This window comes from Diaporthe citri, assembly GCF_014595645.1.
Source record: "Diaporthe citri strain NFHF-8-4 chromosome Unknown scaffold_10, whole genome shotgun sequence".
Taxonomy (NCBI): Eukaryota; Fungi; Ascomycota; class Sordariomycetes; order Diaporthales; family Diaporthaceae; genus Diaporthe; species Diaporthe citri.
Window position 1 is genome coordinate 1,420,348 of NW_025064855.1, and position 22,153 is coordinate 1,442,500.

The 22,153-nt window shown below is 30.9% G+C and overlaps 2 protein-coding genes across 2 annotated transcripts; one reads left to right on the top strand and one right to left on the bottom strand.

The window, feature by feature from the left end:
- Positions 1 to 451: 451 nt before the first annotated feature.
- Positions 452 to 1,581, bottom strand: INS49_003596 (uncharacterized protein; the record flags this gene model as incomplete). Its single annotated transcript, XM_043164390.1, has 2 exons — positions 452 to 1,056; positions 1,161 to 1,581. The coding sequence occupies 2 exons, from the start codon at positions 1,579 to 1,581 to the stop codon at positions 452 to 454; spliced, it is 1,026 nt and encodes a 341-aa protein (XP_043019155.1).
- Positions 1,582 to 6,572: 4,991 nt separating this feature from the next.
- Positions 6,573 to 7,545, top strand: INS49_003597 (uncharacterized protein; the record flags this gene model as incomplete). Its single annotated transcript, XM_043164391.1, has 4 exons — positions 6,573 to 6,744; positions 6,804 to 6,996; positions 7,065 to 7,428; positions 7,540 to 7,545. The coding sequence occupies 4 exons, from the start codon at positions 6,573 to 6,575 to the stop codon at positions 7,543 to 7,545; spliced, it is 735 nt and encodes a 244-aa protein (XP_043019156.1).
- Between the last annotated feature and the right edge of the window lie 14,608 nt (positions 7,546 to 22,153).

Genomic DNA, 22,153 nt, shown 5'->3' on the forward strand with positions numbered 1-22,153 from the left:
ACATCTAATGATTGTCGAGATATCCCTGCATCTCGTGCTTGCTGTGTCTCTCTCGCAGTCTCACCTCAAGACGTGGTTCCTAAGATGTCGGAGTCGGCTTCTCTACCAACTCCGTGTGCTTCGTCGATTGTGTGCTTTCTGCATTCATTAGAAGTGGAGCGAGAAGTTCCAAGCTAGACGCTTATTGCTGCTTCCGGAAACAAACCTAGAACATGCATTTCCAAACCGTTGCTACTTGGATGCCTGAAGTTTAGGCAAACTTCGAAGAACAAAGGTGGAAGGAGGGCTGAGAACGGGATAACATCGTACTTGATGAGCTGGATCGGCGCACATCTGCGGATCATAATCACTGTAAACTTCTAGACGACGACAACTCGTAAGGCTTTGCCCTTTGCGAGATCCTCTTCACATACTTCTACAAACTGCAGACACAAGGAGCTACTGAGCCGGTCTAAGGCACGGCAGGCAGTCCGAGCTCTGTTCCAGGAGCAGGAAAATTCGATCCTGTCAGCTCCTGATGCCCGAACAGAAAATCGCGATCTGTGGTCAGATTCGCAGAGAAACGCCGATCTGTCAAAGGTGCATATTCGCTTGGTGTCGGAGGAATCGAGTCGACCATACATGCTCGGCCATCGACAACGTGCATGTAATCCGCGTTGATGCCGGGGCTGATCCAAAACAGCATGTCGGGGTCATACTTTCGCTTCAGTTCCGACAAGCGCGGATAGTTGGTACCCCAGAAGGAGGACGACCAGTTAGGCTCAGTGACACTGGCCTCGTTGATATACGTGCCCATGTCGGGAGCCAGTCGTCTCAAGCCAGCAGCACTCGTAGTGTTGGTCTTGTTTGCGATGACGAGCGCTGCTGCTTTCCTCCATCCTGGGTTTGCCGATACCGCACTCCCGTTACCGACACGGTCACCAGGCGACATTATCTGCACACCGATGCTGCCGCCCGTCTCAGCCAATGCCTGCGTTAAGTTTGGATCGCTTAGATGTTCATGGCTCAGAAGGCGGCTGTCGTAAGGAATGGTGCCGCGGTCGTAACGATGGTCGGCTGTTGTCGGTTGAGGAACGAGTGTTCCATATGTGCTTCGAAGAACTCCCTGTAGCTAGAGAACTCGAATGCTCGGGTTTGGAACGGCGTGATTCCTGGGAGACTGGAGACATTCGACAGTATCGGGCCCCAAATTTCGTTGGCCTTGGTGATACCCGCTGGCGATCCTGGGTGAATAGCAAAGCACCTAATGTTGGTAGGGAAGGTGTAGAAAGTCGCACTGATACCCTTCTCTTGAAGATCTTTCGCATGGCCCAGCAGGTATCGAAGAGCCTCACTGGTGGGGTACGTCCCCTGGTCCAAGTCCGAAGCATTCAGAGTAGAGTTGATATACCAATTGAACCCTGCCATTGGCACCGTGACATGGGCTTTCCAGGTCGCCTGAACAATCACGCCAAAAGTGCTGCCTTCGCCTCCTCGAATAGCCCAGAACATATCAGAGTTTATTGCTTTGTTGGCAACCTTGAGTTCTCCATCGGGAGTGACGATCAGCGCCTCGAGCCACTGGTCCCCCTTTCCCTCCATCCCCTCCTCGGTTTCGTGTGCATACTTACAAGTTCCACCTGAGCAGAGATTGACACTCTGTTCGAGCCTACCCGTCGATTCGAGGTTGAAAGTATGCTGAATCAGACTGCGCACCCGTACCAAGTTGCTCTCTTTTCCGGCGCCTTTCAAGGGTTCGGCACCCGCGCCAACATCAGTGTGCCAGAACAACGGTTTGCCAAGGAAGAGGCTTTCTTTCAGGCCGTCCGCTGGTTTAAGGCTTGGTAGTAGATGGAACGAGTAAAGTGTAAAAATCGTATAAGAGTCTTCCGTAGCAAATCGATTAGACCTTGACGGTCGGCAGCAATGTACATAAAGCTTACACGCTTCTCTGCAATGCATTTGGCAACTATGGAAAGCACGGGAGGGGGTTGGGAGCATTCGCCCCCTATAATGTGTTTGAAGGGTTGGGATGATGCGCTATTAGAGGAGAGGTTCGAAGACTTTTGTTTGAAGATTTAGTAATGAGTACCACGTTCATTACCTGAGTCTTTCCAATTTCATCTGATGGGTTCATATCTCATGGGCAGCATTGTGTTAACTACTTGGTCATGTCCTTCCAGATGATTAACGTGACCCGTAGATGAAGTTAATGCAAGGTGTATCAGAGGGCCTATACGGCATTTCAGGGGCAGAGTCCCACATCTCCCAAGTCCAGGCACCTTGCTAGGCGAGGCTGTCTTTGACCTGGAGTTCTTGCGGTTGACACTATCTGATTTCACATCGGGCTCTCACTGGTCCCAATAGTGGACTCAGAAAGGCTTTTACTACTGATAGTACCTGAAAAGGTATTTTTCCGGATCATGCCGAAATGCTACTGTCGTTGTTGAAGACCTACCCAGGTACCTACGTAGATTTCGGGTTCGGCGGGTGAGCCGCGATTCTTTTGAGCGAAAACATAACTTAAACATCGGTGAATGACTTCCGCCCCTGAAATAACCACATGTGTAGCTCGGGAAAGGTTGTACTCGGGCAGGGACGCTGTAATTAAGCCAGCCTGGGCACTGGCACCGTCGGTGTTCTCACCCGTCCGCCTTTCCCTGGCACCTTGGAATGAGCCGGTGTTCTACGCCCACTTTTCCGGTCAGCCAAGACTTGGTTGAAGATCGCAAAGTCTCTATCTCTCAGTGATGTTTCAGTCCGGCCAAACTCTAATAACCTCAGAGTCACAATCAATTGACACCCTCGCCAATCTGAGGCAGCAAGGGTTTCGCACGGTGGGTCTAGATCACATTGAGACCTCGACAGCCTGATCGCTGCTTCGAGGAGGCAACGAGATAATTAGTGAGAGCCCAATGGCCTAATTTTTGTGTTGAACCACAAAATTACCTCGATAGTCACCCCTCCTGTCAAGCGGCCCCTCAAATCTAGAACGGTCATGAGAAGATGTGACTTTGCTAAATGGAGGAGGGGGTAAGTCTAAACTCAACTTTAACGAGTTTGGCTGGTCTCTGTTGAACCTACCCCGGATACTTTCACCAGTAACGTGGAGACAATCTGGCTCATGCGCGGCTGTAATGAACTACGGAATATCGAGACGACATACGCAGCTACGCGGCTCGTCCAATAGCCACAAGTACAGTCCCTTTGGCATGTTGATGATGTTACCTAGCCTTGTGTTTGGACATGGATTTCTTCGGCTGAGATTATTCCACTGTGAGCCACTGTCACAATGTCGGCTTGAAGCATGGTCCTTCTCCGGTTCCGGCGCCAGGTCTACCAAGCTGTTGCGTACCTACTGTGCTGAGGGCTTTGGGTGAGTCTACGAATTTGGGGCACCAGCAAGCCTTGAAATGACACTTTCAGACTTGACCTTTGGCTTGCCCGCAATTGTTGGGTCTTTGTAGCGGTCGAGTATCACCCCGTCGAGCCCAATTTTGAGGCATCGTCATGGTCGTGGGCCGGTAGACGAGAAAGGCATTCAAATCCGGACATCCGTAGCCGATTGTCGGTCGAAGCCGGCGGTAATGCAAACAAAGTCTGATAGAGGCGCCGCAGCATGTTGGCGGTGGAAATGAGTCGCAAGTGATGTGGATCGATGCCGTCTGCTAGAACCAAGAGGGCAAAGTGGTGCAGTGCAGCGCATCGCTATTGGACTCGAGTGTGAATTCAACTTTACGTAAGCGGGCCGAGAGACTCAGACTTCCGCTGAGTCATCTCTGTTTCCTCTTCACATCGCATGTGTCAGCGGCGGCCGCGGCGTTTCTCCCAGAGTCATTCTTGCTGTGCCGCCTCAATGCCCTATGGACGATGCCCCAGAAACGAGCGTGTGATGTGTGCTATCGGCGCAAGGTAAGTCTTGAGCTTTCTCAGAGATATGGCTTACTAACGCATCCCACCATACGTAGATAGAGATGTGCCATCACCGTCCCAGGTACTCCGTGCAATTGGTGCCAACATCATAGTCTTGAGTGCACGTTTGTGAGAAAGCGGCCGGCACGAAAACAGCGGAAGAGGTTGGTTATCATGGCAATTGAAATTTGTTGCTTTCCAACTACAAACTCGGCATCCCCTTGGATCACGGAGTCATTTACTCTAACGTAAACTTCTTCAGGGCCCAGTCGAGTGATGTCCACGAGCTTCAAAGTTGCGCGTCGCGTTGCAGAGCTCGAGGGCGCTCTGCCTCAGCCCGTCGCATCCGAAGCCTCAAGTAATACTGCCTCCCCATCACTGGTCGCCTCATCTGGGAGAACAGCGGCGTCAAGAAGTCCCGCAAGGGACCAAATCACCCCACAGACAGTGGATTCTCAGGTGACGCCTCCCTGCCACGTCGCCATCTCGCCTGGACCGCTGCATTCTGCGGCGAAGTACCTTGGTCCACATTAGTTTTTCAACGGTGTGCCGATATTCTCCGATGAAGGCGAGCGATGGGTTTCATTACAGACCGGGCAGCAAGTCAAAATGGGGTGAATTTCAAATTCCCATCTACAGGCCAACATCGCTTTCAGCCTTGCATCTCGATGAATCCGACTCGGGTCTTCTGGGCCTGATAGACCAAAGCACGGCCAAATGGGTCCTGAAGCCATTCTTTAGCACCTACGCACCACTAGTGTTTCCTGTCATCGACCCTGTATTATTCGAGACAACACTTGACACAGCTTACGAGATTCTTGATGACCCTCTATCGTCGCCCACGCACATTGCTGCCAGAGCTTGTGTTCTGGCTGCTCTTTCCATCGCGGGTCGTATGAAAGTACCAGGTGCGGGTCCCTCACCGCTGGACCCAGAAAGATCCGCCATAAAGGCACAGCGTCTGCTATCACTCATTCCCGGCTACATGAGCCTTGACACTCTTATTGTAGTGCTTATATTAGTAAGTTACCTTAGCCGCAGCTATTGCCATGACCCATGACCAGTGGAGATGCTGACAGCTAGCTCAAAAGCAAATGCGATGCAGTTTGAGTGGTAATTGGCAAGACGCGTCCTTTTACCACTCCATCGCCTGTCGTACAGTTTGCGCCTTGGGATACCATACATGTCTTCCCCCGGATCATGATACTACCACGCCATCTCCAGACCAACGGCGAAGCTGCCATGGCCGCATGATCTTTGGCTTTGCTATACGTCAGATAAAGACCTCTCTCCCCATACCGGCGTCCCTCCACTGCTCATCGATGAGTTTTGTGACCTGGCATTACCGCAGGACTGTTTGAGAAACCGCATTGACCTGCTCACTTTCACAACATCTTTTGATACCGACCAGACAGACCGTGCGTATACAATGCCACCCTTTCCCAGAGATATTCGACTAGCCCAAATTAAAGAACGAATTTGCCGACTTTTATACTCGCCTAAAGCCTTTAAGGACTTTGACAGCCAAGTACTCCTAAACATTCGTCACCTAGATGACCAAATCGAGAACTGGCGTTTGTCTATTCATTCACCCCAGCGTCCCGCTCTTATCTCGTCTTCCTTCTTCAACTCGCTCGGGTCTAGAGCGAAGGACATGCGCTATGTCTACCTCCAACTTGAATATCTGTACCTGATGGTCGTTGTACATATGGCTGTGAGACGATTCAGGGCTGCCAGTACAGATATTAGTAATATAGCGGAGGATCGCCATAGATTGATTCATTCCAGTGTCGACATTTCCCTAGAGGCTAGCCGCTCAATTCTCGAATGTTTGAAAGCCATGATCAAGGCCCTTTCGGAAGAAGCGTTCTGGTATGTGACTATCTCATCCTGCTTTTGGTCCGAATCTCTCGTGGGCACACCGCTCTATCACTTTGACCGTTTCCCCGACACTCACATGCGTTGCAGGCCGGTTGTCCGCTATGCTACGCCCGCTGCCATTACGCTCTTGCTCAACATGCTCGTACACCCCCTAAGCGAACAAGGACAACAGGATTTGGAACTCCTGATTTCGGCTAGCAATCTTGTTCGGTGTATGACAACCAGTCCATTGACTCCCAGTGAGGTTGCATGCATCAAAGACACGAATTCATTTATAATGGAACTTGTGTTTCTGGGCACATGTGCAATCAGAAAGGCTAGCAGAGAGGAGGCAGATCACGGGACCTGACTCCATCCAGTAATTGCGAAACCTCTTTTCTCGTGCTGGTGACAAGGGGATATTAAATCGCCCCGACTCGGCTGTCCTTGCCCACGTCTTAAAGGTCAAGGTATTCGGCGGTGAAGTATGCGAGCTCAGAATGGGGGCCGGGGTAAAAGCTCCAGCTTTCCAAAACCTGGGATGATCGAAGCTCAGGGGTCAAGTGTATCGCTCTTGTGAGCTTGGAGCTCAATGGAGCATTATAATGACTAAGCGGAGGCGGTCTTCCTTCCTCCTGAGCGCCTCAGGGGTTACTCAGCGGCGATTAGTCCCTCTCCGCCATTTGCATCCTAGGTTTATTTAATTATTAAATAAATGCAGAGCATCGCCCCAGGACTGTGCTACAACCAGAGCTGAGTATTATTACTCGTGCTTTCAGGCAACAACCTTCCATCAAGCCTCAACCTTTTCTTCAGCCGCCATGACGAAACTATCAGCAACTTGGACACAGCTCACTCAGAGTGCGCGCCTCCAGCGCTCTTCACAGTGTCTCTCAGTCCTAGGTTCCAACATTTTCATACTTGGTGGTGAACTAGTGCCGCGTCAACCAGTCGACAATCGACTGGACGTTATCAGTCTCGGGGCATCTAAAGGTGGGTGGCTCGCCATCACTTTCCATCTCGTGGCTGCTGCTGACCGCACAAACCCCCAGCCGAGGTCTCAACACTCGACGCTCCACCAGAGGCCCTGACACCATGCGGCGGCATCGCGATGGCACCCGTGGAGGAGGACGGCGCCGTCTGGCGCTACACGCCCTCACAGCCGAGCTGGGAGCTCCTCAAGCCCGCGGACCCGGAGAGGCCCTTCCCCGCCCGCCGCAGCTACCACGCCATGGCGTCGGACGGGTCCGACCTCCTTTTCGTCCACGCCGGGTCCCCGAAAAGGGCCGCCTGCAGGACTGGTGCTCCTTCAGCCTCGGCTCGCGGGCGTGGAGCGAGCTCGCGGCGGCGCCGGAGCCGGCGAGGGGCGGCACCAGCATAGCTTACTCGGGCGGCAAGCTGTACAGGATGAACGGGTTTGACGGGACGACCGAGCAGGGGGGCTTGGTTGATACGTATGATTTGGCCACGAACGAATGGTCGTCTTTTGCGTTCAAGTCCGATGGGAAGAGCGGGCCTGGGCCGAGGAGCGTATCTACGCTTGTGGCCGTGACGGTCAAGGGGAAGACGTATCTCGTCACTATGTTCGGGGAGTGTGATCCTAGTTCTCTAGGTCATGCCGGTGCTGGGAAGATGCTCTCTGATGTGTGGGCCTTCGATGTCGATGGTCAGGACTGGGTGAGAGTTGAGACGACTGGAGGCAGCCCTGCCCCAAGGGGTTGGTTCGATGCCGATACCAGGGTTGTAAAATTAGTTTTGAGTTTTAGTTAAACTAAATGTAGTTTTTAGTTTTAGTTTTAAGTTAGTACTTTTTTAAAAACTTAATGTAGTTTTTAGTTTTTAGTTAAGCTTATTAACTAAAACTAAAAAACTATAAACTAAATTAAGTTTAACTAAAAAACTAAAAAATTAAATTAATTAAATGAAAAAGAATTAAAAGAATTAAAAGAATTAAAAGAATTAAAAGAATTAAAAGAATTAAAAGAATTAAAAGAATTAAAAGAATTAAAAGAATTAAAAGAATTAAAAGAATTAAAAGAATTAAAAGAATTAAAAGAATTAAAAGAATTAAAAGAATTAAAAAAATTAAAAGAATTAAAAGAATTAAAAGAGTTAAAAATAAAATAAAATCTATTTTAAGGGTTATTTAAACCCTTAGCTATTAATACATGATATAGCATATAATTATAAGCAAGGAATTTACATTATATTTATATATTAATAAATTAATAAGCATTATTATAATTATTACGAGCAATTATTATAAATTTTATTAACGCTATATATAATTATATTATATATATTATGGAATTACGAAATATATATAATTTGGCTTCCTTATAAGTATATATAATGTATATATATTATATATAATATATATATCCTATACCCCCCCCCTTCCCCTTACTCTTAACATAACTACCTAAATATAACTTTTAATATTTTAATAGTTTATAAAGCTATAAATATAAATAAAATATTTTTTAAAAGCTTATATTTTAATCTTTATATATAAAAAACTTTTAAAATATATTTACTCTTTAAAAAAATAAATATTTAACTTTAATTAAGTTTTACCTTAAATAAAAACTTAAAATACTTTTTAATAAAATTATATAATAATATTAGATTTTTTTTTAAATATAAATATTATATTTTTATATATATTAAAAATTTCCATAAATAATAAATAGATTTATTTAAATAGATTTATTAAAACTTATATATCCTTATAAATACTTTAACTTTAAAAGTAGCTATAGGGCTTATTAAGGCTTATTTACCCCTATAAATACTATAACTTAAAAAGTAGCTATAAGGCTTATTAAGGCTTATTTGCCCCTATAAATATTATAACTTAAAAAGTAGCTATAGGGCTTATTAAGGCTTATTTACCCTTATAAACACTTTAAGTTTATAAGTAGCTATAGGGCTTATTTTAGCTTAAAACAAGTTCAGGGTAATTAACTATCCAAATTAAATAGTTTTAAACCCTGAAATTCCGTTATAATAAAAACATATATTATTTAAATTTAAATTAAATATATTTAAATAATTATATAAAAGATATATAAGAATTTTCCTTAAATTATTCTTTATTTATATATATTTTTATATTATTTTAAAAGCTTATTAATATTTTAAAAATTAAAATATTATATATTTCTTTAGGTAAATATTTATTAGGAATTATGCACTTAAAGCCATAGGGAATAGAATTGCTTAATAAAACCAATCTAAATAGGCTGGCGCAACCTTTTAATGCACTGTTCCTAATAAATAGTAGCTATAAATGGTTATCTTAGCTGGTAGCTTGGCTTATAGCTATTCATGCCAAGGTTGCAAGTTTAATCCCCGTTATGCCCGGGCCTTAAGCGTATTAGCATTACTAATGGGAGAATATAAATAACAGCCCGTGGATAAGGTGCGGTAGCACTAAACCAGCGATACTTAGGAGGCCCTATAATAGCTTACGCGGACATAAGTTACTTTATCCATAATACCCTAATTGTTAAGAATTATGCACCTAAAGCCATAAGGAATAGAATTGCTTAATAAAACCAGTTTGGACAAGCTGGCGCAACCTTTTAATACACTATTCCTAATAATATTTAGCCAATTCGGAGGAATAAACTATTCGTTTTTTTTTTTTTTATATATATATAAACCTTTCTTTCTCTCTCTCTCTTTCTCTCTCTTTCTTCTTTCTTTATCACTCCTTAAGCCTACTCTACCTATTCATTATCTCCTTAAACCTTAACTACCTATATACTTTTATTATTTTATTTATTATATATAAATAAAATGTTTTTTTTTACTCCCTTATCTTTTATTAATTCTTTAATAATTTTTACTAAGAATTATAATATTTCTTTTTTAAAAGAAAATTCTTAAACACCTTTTATTATAAAAGATAAATTTAATTCCCTAACTTATAAACTCCCTCCTCTTAAAAAAATAAATATTTATATTTTTTAAAATAATTTATTTATTTATATACTCCTCCCTATTAAAAAAGGAAAATTAATAAATATTAATATCTTATTATTACGGTTTGGGCTTTGCTCATTGTAATTAATTAATAGGCTTTAGCCTTATAAGAATAGGCTTTGGCATGGATGTAAATAAGGAGTAAATCTTTTCCTCTGTACTTTAAATATAAACCCCATTTAAATACCTTATGGTAAACAACTCAAGGCTAGCCTATAATATATATTTAAAGTCCTTTTGTATTATAAACTTATAATGCAATTATATAAAACTTAATATAGCAAAACTTAAAAAAAATAATGATAATCCATTAAGCCTTTCTTTATTTAAAGGAACTCTTATCTTAAGAATATTTAGTAACTTAGCTAGTAAAGATAAGGGCTAAGTTTGCAGTAAATAGGAAAGCAATTAGCGCTAAAAGGGCTTAATTCTTTTATATATTTAATTAACTAGGAACTTTCCGTAATTAATTTTTACTTTATATTAATTTTATAAAGATATTTAAGGGGTAGTTAAAAAGCTTTTTAAAGAAGGTTTACTTTGCATTTAGGGACTTTTTTAAATAAAGGCATGCTAAGCTTAGCTTAATTACGTTATAGCAGTATTATAAGCAGGAAATAATAAAATTTCTTGCTTAATTTAATTAATTAATTTATATAATAAAAACTTAAAGTTGGCTAAATAAATATAAAATATTATTAATGGCTAATAGCTTAACCTTTATAATAAAAGCTTAGCTTAATTATAAAAAGTAGTTAAATATATTTAAGGCCTTTTACTTTACCTTATAGCAATATAAAGGCGTTTTTAGCGCTGCAATAAGGAAAAATAATACTTAACCTTAAAAAAATAAAGTAATAAATATTAATATTGCGATAATCTTAATAAGTAAAGTTAAGTATTTTATATATAATTAACTTAATTATTATAAGTATAATTACCTTAAATTGCTATAAGAAAATAAAGATATAGCTTTTATTAATTAAGGCTGGCAAGGGGGAGGAGTTTATTTAAGGGGGTGCAAAATTTTTTCTATAAGATAGGGCTTAAAAGTAATACTAGCTTAGCGTTAACCCAAGCTTAAAGTAGATTAGCTGCATGCTAATTAATTTAACGCCATAAAAATGCTTAAAATCTAGGAAATTCCCGTTAATAAAGCAAATTACCTGCAATTAAGCGCTAATTAATCGCGAATTATATAATAAATTTATAGTTTTAAAGTTTTAAGTAAGGAAGCTTATGCAAAAAGCTTGTATTAAAGAATTATAAGAATGCTGTTAATTTAGCCGCTAACTTATGCTTAAATAATTATTTTTTATTAGCTTACTTTAATTAACATATTAAATTATAAGGGCTAAGGCATGCTAATTATAAATAATAAGCTAGGCCTTTAATATAATTAAAAGGCGCTAAGGTATAATTAAATAACTAGGTAAAAAGCGATATTTAATTTATAATTAAACCATAATGTTCTTTATTTTTTATTATATAGCTACCCTTTAAAGCTTGCCATAAAAACTTAAAAAAAGAAGATATATTATAATTTAAACTTTGCTTATTGTGATTAATTAATAAGCTTTGGCTTTATAAGAATAGGCTTTAATGTAAATGTAAATGGAGAGTAAACCTTTTCCTTTATACTTTAAATATAAACCCCATTTAAACACCTTACGGCAAATAACCCAAGGCTAGCTTATAATACTTATATTTAGTAAGTTATTTCTTTAATCCTAAAAGCATATAACTTAATATAAATAAAATTTATTTTTTTAAATATATTTTATTTATATTTAATTATATTTATATTAAATTATAATTAATTAAATATAATATAAAGTTATTATCTTAAAAACCATTAATAATAAAAATATATTTAATAATATTCTTTAAGAACATTTAATTATATAATTAATATATAAAATAATTTAAGAAAGATATTATTTAAAGTTTTTTTTATTAAATTAATATCTTATTTAGTTTTTAAATTAATATTTATTTAAATATTCTTATAAATATAAAGATAATTTAAAGCTTTTTTAAACTTTAAATTATTAACGTTATTATAAAGCAAAACACCTTATTACTCCTTATAATAAGGAAAGTAAAAAGACTTAATTAAAAAGTAAATATTTCTTTTATTTTAAATATTAATATAAATATTAATATTATATTTAAAGGTTTTTTCTTTTAATTTCTTTGCTATTTTAGCAAAGAAATTAAAAGATAATTTTATAAATAATAATACCTTTAAAAAGATTTTAAATTTTATTATTAAAAATAATTTATCTTTTAATATATTAAATTTAAAGTCTTTTTAAAACTTATTATCTTACCTTAACCTATAAGTAATTTTCCCTTTTTATTATTATTTTCTAAAAAAAACCAATAAAATTCTAAATTTACCCTTATAATAAATCATTTAAAAATTAAAAATATTTTAAATAATACTTTTAAAATAAATTTAATAAGGCTTAACTTAAAATTAAAAGAAAATATTATCTTTAATGGTAAATTTTCTTTTATTTTTAATTATTGGACTTTTAAAGCTAATATAGCTTATTTAAAGGTAATAATCTCTTATATTAATTTAAAATTCCAATTAATATATAAATTAATTGGATTTTTTAAGTTAAAAGAAAGATATATTAACCTTATTCTTTTTAAAGAATTTTAAAAGTTTATTAAAAGTTATCTTAATATAACATTTTATTATAGGTTAGCCTTGAGCGTTTATTAAAAGGTACTTAAAAGGAGTTATAAATTACAATATTTAAGAAATAAGTTAAGCCCTAAAAGGGCTTAACTTTAAATCTATCTTTTAAGTATATACCTTATTATATAAAAGGGTTGAGTATAATATAAGCTCAGCATAAATATGCATTATGGCTTAGGTAATAGCCTAAGCCCATTATATAGCCCCCTTTTTACTTTTATATTATGCATAATAAGAATTAAACCTAAAGCTCTTGCAATCTTATGCCGGTTATATATTTACCTTATTATATATTAATCTTAAGGCTATATTTATCTATCTTAAGAATAATAATTATTTATTTCATTCTTATATTAGCTATATTTATATATTATACTTAGCATAATATAATGTAAAGTATATATTATGCATATTATGGGCTATTATAATGTAATAATGTTGTTATTATATATATAGTTCTTTATTAATATATTGCGGTTATATATAGGCTATGTATATTGCTAGCCTTAAATTATAGCGCGCTTTTATTAATGCATTAACATTGCCTGCCGTAGTTATTGCCTTTGTACTATATTTATTATTACTGCTTAAGATAACTTCCCTATAATTGCACTTTTCTTTGCAATTCCTTTTTCTTAATACTATATTATTATTATAATGCATTTATTATGCGCATTATTTTATTGCCTTTATATAACTTTCCTATTGCCTTTGCAATTATTTCTCTATTTATATTAATTGCCCCCTAGCTTTATCTTACCCTTAGCTAGGAAACCTTCCTTAGCATAATCAATACCTATACAGTCCCTTAATGTTCTCCTTAATACCCGCTCCACTCCTACCGCGCAAGAAGAAGAACAAGAAATGGCTTCCATTACGGGTTTTAATAATTAGCATGGCGGCTTTAATATAGCCGCTGCTAATAATAGTAGCGATGATAAGCCGCCTTATTGCCCTGGCAATATAACCCTTAAGATTGCCTTATTTTTCTCTTAGCATAAGCTTATTATAATTATTAATTAAATATAGGAATATTACGTTATGAGATTATATTAAATGCTTAATAATTTTAATAATAAAGATTAATAGCTTATTAAGCAACTATCCTTCCCTTATAAACTATGCATTATAATATTTTATAAAATTAGCAAGCCGCTTATTTATATCCCTAAAGGTTATAACGCGTTTTGCATTAACTGCTGCTATTGCAAGCATAAGTATATTTAGCATATATATATATTTACCAATTTATTATTATTATAAAATGCATAATATTATTTAAAGGAAATAATTGCCGTTAATAATAGCCATATTCTTATTTTTAAGCAAATTAAGTTTACTATTCTTGCTTATAGCAATATAGCTATATTTACTTTAGCCTTTAACTATGCTATTATTAATTTTTATAAAGTTATAAACATTATATTAACAAAGCCGCTCCTTATTATCTTTGCTATTTACTTAAATAGCTATGCTTATTTTTACGGCATAACCTTAATTAATGCCCTTGCTAACTTTATTAAGAGTATATCTTTAACCCCATTATAGCTTGCTAATATATTTTTATTCCCTATTAATGCTAATGCAATTATGCATTATATTAATAATGTTAGTGCCAATACTTATTAATTAATTTGCTTTATTTAAAAAGTAATAAATACCTTTATAACTTTTAATAATAATTAAAGAGCTAAAGCTAATCATTATGTTAATAATATATGCGTTTTTAATATAAATACCTTCTTTATTCTTTTTTTATATTTATATTAATATAACCTTAGGTATGTTTTAATATATTTAAGGATTGCTATTATAAGCAGTTTAATGTAATAATTAATGTTTTAAATACCCTTGCTAATTAAGTCTTTAACGTTAAGCAGCATGGTTATAATTTAAGTTACTATTATACTTATAATAAGTTTAAGGAGGAAAAGCAAGAAAATAAGGAAGAAGACTTTAAAAACTTACTCTTTTTTAGCTGCAATGCCCCTTATTATAAGCATTAACTAGCCCAGCCTATTATTATAGCTATAATAAATCTAAGTAATTAAAAGCTTTATTTTTAAATAAAGAATTTATAAATTTAACTTTTATTATTATTAAATTATTATAGCCTTATTATTAATCTTTATAATTTTTAATTTTATAATTAAATATTTTTAATATGCCTGCTTAAATAGATAATGGTAAAGGAATTTTAAGAGGGTAGTATACTTAATATAGTTTCGCCTTACGGAAGATTAGTTATATAGCTTAATTTTCTTTTAGCTTAATATATTACTTAATTTTTATAAAAGGGGGATTTAGTTTATTTATTAAGTAGGTATATAATAAATCCTAGTTAATTAAGAGCATTTATATATAAATAAGATTATAAATTTAAATCCTATTATTATTACACCCTACCTAAGCATAATAAATACCTAAGGCTTGCCTTACAGCCTTATTTAAATAGCTTATAATAATATAATAAGATCCTATTTATCTTTATTCCATCCTTACCTATAACCCTTATTACTTTTTATCATATTTTTAAGTAAGCTTATTAAGCTTAATATAAGCCTGCCTTATAATTACCTTAAATAAGCAATCCCTTATAAATAATGGCATCCCCTTATTGCGCCTTAAATATATTAAGGGTTATTAATCCTTATAAGTTTTTAAGGGGTTTTTATATTAATATATCTTAGCCTTTTCATTTAATATAAACTTGCCTCTTAAGGAGATTATTTTATAAATATCTTAGCATATTCTTAATTGCTAAAATTTTCTTTATAAGGTATTTTTTATTTTAGCTTTTATTTACTTTATTTAAAATTAGTATAACATTTAGCTAAGTATTTATAAATATTTAAATAAATAGTAAATCTTTTGCAACGCACTTAACTTAATTAATATTAAAAGTAAGATAAACTTAATTTAATATATTTAAGGTATAGAAATATTTATTATAATATATTTTTAATATAGCTAGTTAAGCTTCTTTATTAATTAAGTAATTTAAAAGTGCCTTAGGGATAGCTATACTTAGTTATTAATGCAAAACCTTTTCATTATTTAATAGCATTTATTAACTACCTGCTTTTATTATTGCTAAATAAAAATAATAACAGCTTAAGCAATATCCATTTTAATTTAAAAGTGGTTTAAAAATGTAACCGCTTAGCCCTTAAAATTAGCCGTAAACATTATTATATCCAGGGGGCTTAGGACCGCCTGCATATTAAACCCGTTTACCAGCTAATTTAAGCTTTAGCCAGTTATTATTAAGTCCTTATTATTTAGCGCCATTTAATAAGCTAAAAGGTAATTAGCTTAGTTATTTTATAAGAAGGTAGTAATATTATATAAGTATTTTTATACTTCCTAATTTATTTACTTTATACTACCGTCCATTTTAAAGTAATATATTATAAATAAAAGGCATTTCATACCCACCTAAGCATATAAAGAAGCTTAAAATGCCCTTGTTTAATTAAAGCCTTAGTTATTAATAATGAATATAAGGAACCCATAATGGCGCCATTATAAAGTAATAAAGCATTATGCATAGTTTTTTATAATTATAAAGTATATTGCTTTTAAGAAAACCTATTTTAAAAGGTAATTTATAATAACCATTAAATTATATAAGCCGCCCTTATAAGCTGGCAAGTTTATTATAAAGTTAATAAATATTTAAAATTAATAACAATTTAAAGAAGGAATAAGGTAAAGTAGGCCTTATTATAGCTATTAATTAAGCTGGGTTTAGCAATATATATTGCAATTTTAAATAAAATGCTAAATAGCTTATAATATATTTTTTTAATAAAAGTTATATAAAAGAATTTAAAAGGTTTCTTTTTATTTTAAATACTTTATTATAAGAAAATCATAAGCTTATTATAATATTAATATAATAAGCAATTCTTAACTTAAAAGTTATAGTTAACCTTAAAATTAAAGCATGCTATATATATTAAAAGTATAATTAGCGATTTAAACCGCTATTTTAATTTTTTTAAAAAACCATTATTAGCTAAATATAATTACCTTATAATAAATCTCATATTATAAGTTTTATTAAACTCCTTTATTTTAAAGTATAGCTAATATTAATTTATTAAATAGCTATAGCTTTATAAGCATAATAGCATAAGCATTAAAGATTATTATTAAAATTAATTAAAGCATTTTAATTATATAATTTTCTTTTAAGATTATCCTATCTTATTTTCATTATAATAATATATTAAGATATTATGCTTATATTTTTAAGCAGTATTAAAGATTATAACAGAAAAAGAATAAAGTTTTAGCTTATTAAGCTTACCTTTTTAAAAAAAGTTAAAAGCTAATAAAATATTTAAGGCCCTTATAATTTATAAGTATTATAAATAGGCAAAATATACTTTAAAATATAAATAATTATATCTTTAAGGCCTTAATTATTATTAATAGCTCCTTATTATAAATAATATAATTTTATTATATTAAAGAAAGCTTTGCAAAGTAGTAAGTAATTAAGTAAAAAGCCCCCTTTTTTTAAATTAATAAGTATATATTAAGAGCTATCTTTAAGCAATTTACCTTTATTATTATACTTAAATTTAAATTCTATTTAGCTAAGATTAATACCTTTATAAATATTACCTTAAAATAATAAAAAGCTATATTTTTCTTGCTTCTTTATTAAAAAAAAATCCTCTTAATAATAAGATAAAGAAAGGGGTTAATAACTTTAAAAAAGTTTTTAATAAAGTTATAATAAAAGTTTATAAACTTTATAAAGCTTTAAATATTGCAAACCATTTATAGCGCCTTTTATTTTTAAATTACCTTAACCTTTTCTAAGTTTACTTAAATGCTTATTTTAACTATAGCAATAAAGCCTAAATACTTTACCTTCTTTATTATAAACTTATATTTATCTTAATTTAAATTTAATTTAATATTTTATAAATAATATAAAACCTTCCATACTTTCCTTATATAATCCTTCTTTAAGCTTAAGGAAAATATTAATATATTATTTAAATATGCTATTATATAAACTTTTAAGATATTAGCTAGGATTAAGTTAATATATTATTAAAATATAATAAGTATATTAAATAAATTAAAAGAGTAAACTAGCTATTTAAATAACTTAAATTAAGTTTAAAATGCCATTAAGTACTCTTATTTCTTTGCCATTTATATTTAATAAAAGGCTATATAAACATTTAGCTTTATAAACTATTAAGCGTTAAAAAGAAAGCATAATATCTCTTTAATAAAAGAAAGGGGGTAATAATCCTATTAAGTTATTTTATTTAAGGTATAATAATTTATATAAAACCGCTACCCCCTATTTACTTTATGCATTAAGAGGATTAAAGCCGTTATAAATAAGAAGCTAGCCCTTATTTAACTCTTATTACAAAGTTCCATAACTTATTTCCATAACTTAAGTAGCTAATTTCAAGGCATATTATATAATAAGCCCCATAGTAATGCTAATACAAACCTATTTTCTATTAATAATAAATAAATATAATAATTAAACTAATTTTAATATAATAAAAGGGTAAAAGCTTATTCCTTATTAAAAAGGCTAGCAAAATCCTATACCTTCTTTAATAAGAGCTTAGCCTTATATTATTCCATATTATTATTATCTTTCTTTTAAAAAGCTATAGCTTAAAAAATCTATATAACTTTATTTAAGCTCATTCTTATTAAAATAATATTTGCTATCTTATCATAAGATAAACAGTTTATTTACGCCCTTATAGCCGCTTTAAAAATTAACTAAGCTAAATTACTTATATCTTGCCAACTTTCCTTCTTTATAACCATCCCTTAAGCCACGTTAATTATTATATAGCTGCAAGCTAAGTTTAGCAAAACGTTATAATAACATAACTAAAATAAGCTTAATATAAAGGGATAAACTATGCTTAAAACTATATAAATTAAAATAAAAACCTATTATACATTAATATTTAAGGAAAGCTATATTATATATATAATATATTAACTTTATAATAAGCTAATAACTATTCTTAAGTTTCTTAAAATAGGTAAAGCTATTAACTTTAATTTTACCTTTTATATTTATTACTTACTTATAATAATATAATAGCTATATTTATTATTTACTTAAATAATAATAATATGCTTATAATTTATAATAATAAGAATTAAAAAAGAAAGCTTATTTAATTTATTTTATATTTATTAATATTATTTTTATATAAATTAAGCTTATAAAGAAGGCTTATACTTTTAAATAAGACTTTATTTAAAAGCTAATCTTTTCTTTTAAGGTTAATAAAATCCTTTTTATAAGGTATAGCTAGCTTTATAACTTAAACCTAGGTTAGCATAGCTATAAAAAAAAGTTTATAATTTATTATAAAGTATCCTTATTAACTATAATATAAGCATGCTTTGCGCCCTTACTAAGCTTTCCTTTTAAACTTAAAGATTTAAGATGCTCTAACCTAGCTGCTAATTAGCTAAAAGGAAAAGGCGCCTTAATGCCCCTATGGCTTTTTATTTTTAACGCTCTAGCCCTTTATTATGCCCATTATAACTATATTTATTATTATTATATTTCAACCCATTGCCTATTATCTTTAAGCTAAGGGCTTTAAGAAGCATAAAGTTAAACTTATATATTATTAATACTTAAAGTTTTATACCTTTAACTTATAAGCAATTTAATAATATATATTTACTACTTTATTATAATTTATATGCAAAATTAATGCCTTAATAGCCTTATTATAAAGTTATAAAGAAAGCTAATTATAAAAATAATTTAGCTTTACTTTGCTTAATTATTTAAAGCCCTTAACTTATATTATTAACTATTTAAATTAAATATAAAATTAAGCAAAGCTATTGCAATCCTATATTTAAAATATTTTAAGCTTAGCTAAAGCAGCTACTTATTAATATAAATTTTTATAGCAATGCTTTAAGTATTTAAAAAACTTATTTATATTAAAGCCATTTTAAGACTTGCCTTACTTATAAAATGCTATAATATATAATTATATCTTAATAAATAACTAACTTTATAAAAAGATTTAATACTTTTAAGAATCTTTAATAAAGTTTATATTAATTTGCAGCTTATATTACATTATAATTTTTTAAGTTAAAAAGCTATTTTAATTATTATTAAATAAGGGCTTAATTAAGAGCGGCTTGCATTAAATTAAGGGTAAGTTAGGAGGATTTATACATACTTTAAGCTTTGCAAATTAATAAAGTATTGCTATAAGGAGAGATATAACGGTATTGCTATTAACATTAATAAGCATTACTATAAATAGCTAAGAGGGCTAAGGCGCTTTTTAAATGTTTTTATAACTTAATATTAAAGTAAGTTAAGGGGTTCCTAGCTATGCATTTTATAAAAAGGTTAATATCCTAAATATAAGGTTATTTACTTTTATAATATAAGTATTTTCCTTAATATAATTTAAAAATTGCAATTTAATATTATAAATTAGCTTTAAGTATTTATTAAAAGGTACTTAAAAGGAGTTATAAATTATAATATTTAAGAAGTAAGTTAAGCCTTAAAAGGGCTTAACTTTAAATCTATCTTTTAAATATATGCTTTATCATGTAAAAGGGTTGGGTGCAATATGGGCCCGGCATGGATATGCATTACGGCTTAAGCAATAACCCAAGCCCATTACATATTTAATAATATTTTTAGGTATTTAATTTTTTTATTATTTAATAATATATTATATATTAACATTATTTTTATTAGTTTTACTTAGGATAATGCATTAAATAATAATTTTTTTCTTACTTTATTTAAAAAGGAATTAAATTCCTTTTTAAATAAAGATTTTAAAAATAATACTTAATATATAGTGCATATTATTAATTTAATAGCGCAAAATATTTTAAAGAATTTTACTTTAAATTTAAAAGTTAAAGATTATTTAAATAAATATTCTTAAAATCCTAAGGAAACTATAATATTAAATAATATTATTAAAAATAGTAAGTATTTCTTAATTTCTTTATATTTTTATATATTAATATTTTTTAAATATAATAACCTATATATATTGAATAATTATATTAACTTAATATAATATTAAGATTAATAATTTATTATTTAAAGATATTAAAAGGGCTATATAAAGTAAATCCTTATTAAAGGATTATAAAAAATCTTATATCCCTTTAAGTATTTATTTAATATTTTTTTTATAAATAATAAGAGAAATTAAATATTAACTTAATATTAAATACCCTTATACATTGAAATTTTACTTATATAATATTAAAGGTTTTCTTAGAATTAAAGGAACCTTTAAATTATATAAGTAAGAATACCTTAAATTAAGAATATAAAGATATATTCTTTAGCATATTTAAATTATTTATTCTTATATAAATTAAAAAGACTTTTAAAGTTTTTTTAAAACCTGTTATTAAATTATAAGGAGAGTTATATATAACTCTTTCTCAAGGGTTATTATATATTTATTAAATATATAATAAATTAAAGGATTTAATAAAAAAGTATAAAAGAAAGTATAAGCAAAAGCCAAACTTTATAAGTTACTTTTTATTTTATTTTAAAAAAAATATAATATTAATTATATAAATAAAAAAATATTTATTTATATTTATTAAAGCTATTAAAATTAGCTTAAATAAATTAAAAAAATATTTTCCTTGGAAATTAATTAAAAATAATTTAAAAGATTATAAATCTTTTATTTTAGCTTTAGTTTTAAACCCTAACTTTAAAATATCTTATTTTTAAGTAAATAAGTATTTATACTTTTATTTAAATATAAAAGAAGATATTAAAGCTCTCTTAAGGGTTAAGTTTAATAAGTAAGTCTTTTTATTAATTATTCTTTATTACTTTTATATTTATATTAATATTTATTAAGGTTAAATTAAAAGTTTTTAATTTAAATAAAGATATATTTAATTCTTTACTTATTAATTCCCCTTAATGAAACCATAATTTTAATAATAAATTATATATTAATTCTTCTTTTAATAATAATAAAAAAGAGTATATAATTTATTTATAAGAACCTATTTATAATTCTAAGGTATATATTTTTAAAAAAAGATTTAAGCTTTTTTAAAAATAAATTCTAATATTTAAATAGCTGGATTTATTAAAATATTAAAAAAATAATAAATTCCAATACCCTATATTAAGTATATTAGCCTAAAGATACCTTGCTATTCCAGCTATATTTATTATTATAAAAATAATATTTTCTATTATTAATAATATTATTACTAAGTTAAGAGTTAATCTTAATATAAAGATAATAAGAAAATTAATATTATTAAAGAATTGGAAATTTAATAATATTTAAGAGTTGGAAAAGGAAATTAAAGATTTGGAGGAAATAATAAATTAATAAATTTTATAATATATTTTATAAAGTTTATTTAATTTATAATATATATATATATATATATATATATTACTTATTTTAAATAAACCTTATAATTTAATTTATAAAAAAATAAAATATATAAATATTAATAATTACTTTAAAACTATATAATATATATATATATATATAATATAAATTAAATAAACTTTATAATTTAATTTATAAAAAATAAAAATACATAAATATTAACAACTGCTTTAAAACTATATAGCTATTAAAAGAATAAATAAGATAAATATATAACGAAATGTGTAATTTACTCTTA